A 7,401-nucleotide genomic window follows, 5' to 3' on the forward strand; every position below is an offset into this window, starting at 1 on the left:
TTCATCAGATAACACCCTGAGGAACATTTACAGAGGGATTCAGGGGCATAATCCTTATGGAAGATAAGATGGCTCCTTCAGGACCAGGAATGTTACTAGACACTGGCTTAATCATCATTCCCACTATCTCGATGAGTACAAATGCACAAATTAAATCTGACAGCATATTATAAAGACCATACGCCATGAGCAAGTCAGCTGCATTCCAGGGATGCAAGGATGGTTCAGCATCCCAAATCAATAAACAGAAGATATCACAGGAATGTTTTGGAAGAAAAGTATTAAACATAAAACTTACACCTGAAAAAACTAGAAGAAAAAAGACAAATATGCCCAAACTCGCCACAGGTAGAAAAAATAAAGAACAGAGCATAAAGAAAAGAAATAGAATAGCCAGGCATGGTGGCGCACGCTTGTAATCCCCACCCTTGGGAGGCGGAGACAGGAGGATCGCGCAGGTTCGTAGCCAGCTGAGCTGGTTTAAGAGACCCTGTTTCAAAAAATATAAAATAGGTCTGGGAGTATGGCCCAGAGGTAGAAGGGCTTCCAGGAACTCCAGTACCACCAAAAAAAAGAAAAGAAAAGAAAAGAAATAGAAACTATAAAAACAACGTAAAACTAAGAGTTGGCTAAGCGTGGTGGCACACACTTGCAATCCCAGTACTTAGGAGGCTGAGACAGGAGGATTGCGGTTTACGGCCAGCCACAGCTACTTAGTGAGGACCCCTGCAATTTAGTGATACCCTGTTTCAAAGTCAAGAATAAAAAATAGTACTGTGGGTGTAGCTCAGAGGTAGAATGCCCCTGGGCTCAATCCCCAGTACCGAAAAAAAAAAAAAAAAACCTAAAAGTTGGCTTTTTGAAAACATAAGCACACACTTATTTGTTTGAACCCAAACAAATAAAATCAAAAATTAAAGGGGAGATATTATAATTGATACCACAGAAATATAAGCATCATAACAGTACTATAAACAAATATTCACCAACATATTAGATAACCTACAAGAGATGGGTAAATTTCTAAACACATAACACATCCAATCTACTAAGACTGAATCATGAAGAGATAGAAACTCTCAAGAGACCAATAAGAGAGGAGAATAATAATAGCAGTATATATGAAAAAAATTCCCAGAAAAGGAAATCCCAAGACTTTTTCATTTGCAAGTAATTGAATATCAATTTAAGCTGCCTGAAACAATACATTCCACAATTTTGGGATGTATGTGTGCCAGAAAAGCAAAATAAATGGTAAAAATATCAAGGGAGGGAATTATTTCCAAGCACTATTATAAAAATTGCATCTTTTTTTCTTTTTTTTTTTTTTTTGGTGGTACTGGGGATGGGACCCTTCTACCTCCAGGCTATACTCCCAGACCTATTTTATATTTTTATTTGGAAACAGAGTCTCTTAAGCCAGCAAGGCTGGCTTCAAACCTGTGCTATCTTCCTGTCTCCGCCTCCCAAGCACAGGGATTACAAGCGTGGGCCACCACACCCGGCTCTCAATGAAGTTTTTAATGAGTATTATTCTACTTCTCTGTCAGTCATTGCCCAGATCTTTATATCTTTGGGACACCTAAATGGGACTTGAGCAGTTTATCTTGGAAGTGTCATGATTCTCTCCGCCTTCAGAATAACTGTGTCTTTGTATGTCTGTACATACAACGGGATGTGTATTTTCAAATGTCTGTGCATTTGAAGGGATGGTTCTTTCCTCTGATCTTTACAGGTGTCCTTTGGCAGAAGTAGACCTTCACTATCTATTCTGGCCTTTAATTCTCGAAGGAACAGCTAGTGACAACCCTGGCCACCACATCTGGCTAAAAATAGCATCTTAGCATCTTAAAAAGCTGTGCTACCTGGGCGTGGTGGCGCAGGCTTGTAATCCCAGTACTTAGGCTGAGACAGGAGGATCGCAGGTTCGCAGCCAGCCTCAGCAGGTTAGTGAGGCTCTCAGCAACTTAGTGAGACTCTGTTTCCAATAAAAAATAAAAAATAGCCAGGCGTGGTGGCACACAATTGTAATCCCCGCCCTTGAGAGGCGGAGACAGGAGGATCGCCCAGGTTTGAAGCCGCGCTGGCTTAAGAGACTCTGTTTCCAAATGAAAAAGTATAAAAATAGGTCTGGGAGTGTAGCCCGGAGGTAAAAAGGTTTCCAGGAACCCCAGTACCACCAAAAAATGAAAAAATAAATATAAAATAAAACATAGGTCTGGGGGGTGGAAGGAACCTGGAGGTAGAAGGCCCCTGGGTTCCATCCCCAGTACCACACACACACACAAAAGCTGTGCTAGTGTTCCTAATGCTCAAGAGGATTATAACACCTACTTAGAAAAAGACAAGTAGCTGTATTAACAATGACTAACAATTGCATTAGATATATGTGAACATGTAAGATAATCTCAAAAATTGGTGAAAATGCATATAATAATGCTAAAAGCACTTCTCTATAGGGGATAGCATTGTATTAGCAAAAAAAAAATGTTTTGTATCCTAATTATTTTAGGCATTTTCCAAAGCAATATTCAAAATTTAGCTAAGAAATTATATATAATTACATTATTGGTAGACACACACATACCAATAAGTATATTTATAAAATTTGCTAAACCACAATAATGAATTGGCACAAAAAAATTGGTTAAACCAGAAAAAAAAAATCAGATGCAACACATGCAAATAACAAATCACAGTTTTGTAAAAAAAAAAAAAAAAAAAAAAAAAAAAAAAAAAAAAAAAGTCCTGTTTGAATATTCGAAGCCAGGTTATTCCCAAAGTGCTAAAAGAGACGTGACGTACCTTGGGCAGTGGCCTCCCCCGATGGCAGTTGATCCCGCCAATGAAGACCGTGTTGGGCATCACAGGCCTGGGATAGTCCAACACAAAGTCCGTTCGTAACAGCCAGATGGATGTGTGGCTGTAGAGCTCCTCTGCTGTGACAGGTGTTTGGAGAATTTCAGAGGCAATTTCTAAGGCTTCTTTGAAAAAATAAGGGCAAAATAAATGCTCCCCCAAAAGGGATAAATAGTTCTGTACCCTCTCCTTGAAAGTCATGACATCTGAAAACGCTGAAAGAAGTCTGGGAATATAAGAAGGAGGACTGGGGCATTGTGCACCTTCTTCAAGATAATAGCAGGGTATTCCCCTAGTGAAGACCACAGAAGGGAGAGAAAAGTATTTGGCAAGAATTAGGCCACACAGATCAAATGGATCCAGAAATACTGCGTCGAAAGAGCTCTCCTTTATGTATTCCACTAATTTCTTGTCTTTAAACAAACTCCTACAGTGAGAAACCATGATTTGAAAAAAACCTGTGCTTGGACCCAAGAGCGCAGACAAGATACTTCGGTCCTGGTTTTTCCATTGACTGTCAGCAAAAATCTTGAATGCACGGTCTAAATCCTCCAGAGTGTAAGAAGCCGGGTAAGTCTTTATTGTAGAATTCACTGCCTGTCCCAGCTGCCAACTCACCTCTGGCATGACTGTGACCACCTCATGCCCTCTGTGGGTGAGTTTCTCCACAACCGACTGCATAGTAAACCAGTGGCTGCCATCCATGGGCACCACTAGCAGCTTGCCTGCCTGGGCAAAGCCAGATGCCAGCAACAGACACACACACAGAGTGAGGGGGGCTGGCAATCCTGCAGGAGCCATTGGACCACTACAGCTCAGAACCATCCAGCTACCCAGATTCTAAGCTCATGCAATACTGCAGGCGGAAGAAGTGCAAGCACTAAATCTGTGCCAGAAAAGGGTGTGTCTTCATATATGCATAAAAAACACCTACTGCCAGTGATTTAAACAGAACAATGATTAATGAGTAACATTTGCTGGTCTCCTACTTCTTTATTTTCCTGATTAGAAGAGCTTATCATCTTGATAAGGCACTGAACTGTGATGTGAGGTTAGAAACAAAATGTAAAGCAATGCTTCTGGACTTTGACAGTTCAGAAAGATTAAAAGCTCAAGCAGCAGCAACCCACAGACTAGGACATCTTTTTGAAAATCCAACACTGGGACATGAGTCTGCCACCAGTGGGCTCACAGAACTGGATAACATTTTATTTAGAAGAAAAAGAAGAAGGTCTTGTGACCATGCTAGCCTTCCCTTTGCCCAAATACATACAACATACAGGGCTGCCAGGTCCCACAGGAGGAAAAGAGAACTGGAGCCAGGCACCCAGCTATCCTAGCATTCCAAGATGGTTCCAGGTGTCCCAAACCAAGCTCACCTCATAGGGATTATTAGTAGAAACAACATAGCTGGACCACTAGGGTCAGGCAAAGACAGAGAAAAGAAGCAGTGGTCATAGCAACCAAAGTGCAGACATCAGACCCTCAGTTTTGCTAAGAGTTGTGGCACCTGCTCAGAGATATCTGCCAACCTCAAAATCTAACCTCATAGCTTAGCTGGTCTGCATAAGAAGCATGGAGTGGGAGGTTTTCCCTGGCATTTGACCAGAGACTATTATTCTCCCTGTTCAGCCTAAGGGATCACCACAGTGACCCCTGCCAAACAGCCAGACTCCCATTTCTATTGGTTTCAGATAGAGGAATTCAACTCACTAGATATAGAAAGTCAAACAGGGGCTCCACTCAGCCAAAAGCAGGGGCAACAACCTGCCCAGGCAGAAAAAAACTCTGCACATTTCAGAAAAGTATAGGGGTCTACTTGCCTTCCCTGGCAGATCAAACAGCCAATTAATCAGCCAAGAGGTACCCTGCCCCGTGGCTCTACTCTGAAATGGAGGCATTTCTGAACTGTGTATCTCTAAAGAGTATAGCTTCAGGTCCATTTTCCCGAGAAATGACACTGCCTGGTCTCAGAGCTCAGGCCCAACTGAAAATGCAATACACCAGAACAGGCAGGGAGGCTAAAAAGGCACCCAGCGCATACTGGCAGCTACCTGAGATAGCATTAAATCAACAGATATGCAGCTTCAGGGTGAGAGGGGAGTGTTAAGGTGCCGGAACTGTCCTGGCAGCAGATGTGTTTCGAGGGCTCTGTTGGGCTCCTGAAACCTTTACAGTGAGAAGTGTAGCCGTGGGTTCTTGTTCTGAGCTAGGTATAGAAAACACTCGCCTGAACTCTTGCTGGAAGCTTACATGAATTTATTATTACAAACACGAAAAGATAGGACAGAGTTTAATAAAGCCCTATACCAGAGGTAGTATAGGGGGTGACTTGAAAAAAAGTCACCAAATTCTTCTGGATACAGAGCACTTTTATAGATACATGGTCCTTCATCTTGCTCTACCAAGTAATCTTTGACCTAGGTGTAAGTCCGCCCATTAACTCCATGCAGGCCCCTTTTTTGTTATGGTTATGGGGATTTCTAGCTCAGCCAAAAAAACCTTCCTGCCTTACTGCAGCTGTAAGCCTAGGATTCTTTGTTAGGACCAGAATAATTAACAAAGTCAGGGGCCACATGGTATCTGCTTCCCTTTCACAGAGGCCAGTTCCCTCCCCCCACACTCTGCACCCTCCTCCTGCACTCTTGGGGAATTCTTATCTTTTCTGGTAGATGTCATTTATTATGTAAACCAGTTTTTAGAATATGAAGACTCTAGGCTCAACTCTTCTACCTACTTGCTAATTACTTTTAGTGAGGGTACTCTGCATTATAACAGCTAGGACCTGAATACTTTTGACATTTTGAAACCGGTTTTCCATACATTACTACCAAATTCATTTTCCAAATTCATTTTCAAATACATTAATACCAAAGTCATTTTCCAATATTGGCACATTAATACCCAAGCTATTTTTTAAATACATTTTGAAGTCATTACCCAATACTGATACAGGGAGCAAAGAAAAAGTGCTGGAACACTTCTCAGAGAGTGGGTGGCCAAGTAAAGCACCAGGAGAGTGCCTATTTGAAATAAAAAGAGTTCAAAAAGGAAGAAAAAGAAATAAACTCCCCCGGTGCATGGCTACTTGGTAGGGAAATAGAATTTCCCCTTTGGAAAGCTTAAAAAAGCAATCAGAAACTGGGCATGGTGGCCCATGCTTGTAATTCCCATGCTTGGGAGGCAGAGACAGGAGGATTGCGCAGGTTCAAAGCCAGCCTCGCTGGCTTAAGAGACCCTGCTTCCAAATAAAAAAGTATAAAAATAGGTCTGGGAGTGTAGCCCGGAGGTAGAAGGGTTTCCAGGAACCCCAGTACCACCAAAAATATTTTAAAATTAGAAACTAGTAGCAATAAAGTACCTAGAAAATATTCAAACAAAAAAGAGAATGGTTACTATAGTCTTGTTCATAAAAGCAAAAAGCAAAAAATATATAAATATTTATCACTATGGCTTGTTCCAAACAATAAGGTGGATAAATATTTTAATGCAATTAAGAAAAGAATATGTCAACTTTTAAAAGACTGGGCAGTGAACTTGTCCACAATATATGACAAGTGAAAAATACAAGGTAAAAACACAATATACATTTTACTATTAGACGTTCTTTAATAAAATAGGTATAAAATTTTCCATTAGATATATGGATACACATAAAATAAGTGCAAAAACTGAGGAAAATTCATGTAAAAATACTAAAAGCACTTTTCCATAGAGGGTAGCATAGCACTGACAAAAAAAGTTTCATATCGACTTCTGGGAAGGTGGCGACCGAGAAAAGCAGCATTTACGAGTCCTACTAACATTTGATCTCTGTTGCCACAAAATCAGTGCTTTTCATAGCCAGAAAACACTATCTGCAGAGAAATAAAAAATGTAAACACAAGGGACAGAGAAAAAGAAAACTAGAAGAACAACTAAAGACCAGAAAAGAAACCAGCCCTCATTGTGGCAGCAGAACCGCACCGGTGCCATCTTGCCTCACAGCACCAGGCTCCAGAGAGGAAAGGTAAACAAGGAACTGAAGTGAGCAGCTGCAGATCATTCGGGTGTAATTCACCAGTTCTTTCAGCACAAAGAACATCTAAAGCTTCCAGTGGCCAAGCTCATCACGCCTTCCAGGGACTCAGAAAATAGCGCAAAACCAGAAAAGAAATATGCCAGCCTCATGGACGAGGTCATGGCAGCAGCGCCATATTGCCAGCAGCGGCAGCAAGTTCACTACGCCTGTGACAGCTTCAGATCAGCACGCACAATAACCATAAGTGAAATTGCAGCCCCTAAAGGAGAAATCCCAGCACTGAACCCCCAAAGACTTGTGCAGCTTTGATAATCTCCCTGGGTCTGAGATTTTGCAGTCCAACCCAGGGAAAGTGTAGTGGTGGCAGAGATACCACACACTAGTTGCACCTCCCTATGGGAAAACTCCCAGTCCGGTATCCCCACGGTCTCAAGCAGCTTTGATTAACTCCCTGGGTCTGAGACTTTACGATACATCCCAGTAAAGGAGTAGTGGCAGCTGAGATTACCACAAACTTGAGA

The 7,401-nt window shown here is 41.7% G+C and overlaps 1 protein-coding gene across 2 annotated transcripts in view; it reads right to left on the reverse strand.

Annotated features, from left to right (window-relative positions):
* The window catches only part of UGT1A8 (UDP glucuronosyltransferase family 1 member A8), a gene marked incomplete at both ends in the record, with an annotated part of 180,478 nt that extends 176,818 nt beyond the window's left edge, over positions 1–3,660 (reverse strand). Inside the window, one exon of one of the 2 annotated variants that reach the window (XM_080689157.1) lies at positions 3,499–3,660. In XM_080689157.1, coding sequence (XP_080545283.1) covers positions 3,499–3,660 — 162 coding nt within the window. Of the gene's footprint in view, positions 1–2,805 lie in introns of both variants that reach the window. The other variant, XM_080689160.1, reaches the window with a different exon arrangement.
* Between the last annotated feature and the right edge of the window lie 3,741 nt (positions 3,661–7,401).

Source organism: Muscardinus avellanarius (genome assembly GCF_963383645.1).
Source record: "Muscardinus avellanarius genome assembly, chromosome: 2".
NCBI lineage: Eukaryota > Metazoa > Chordata > Mammalia > Rodentia > Gliridae > Muscardinus > Muscardinus avellanarius.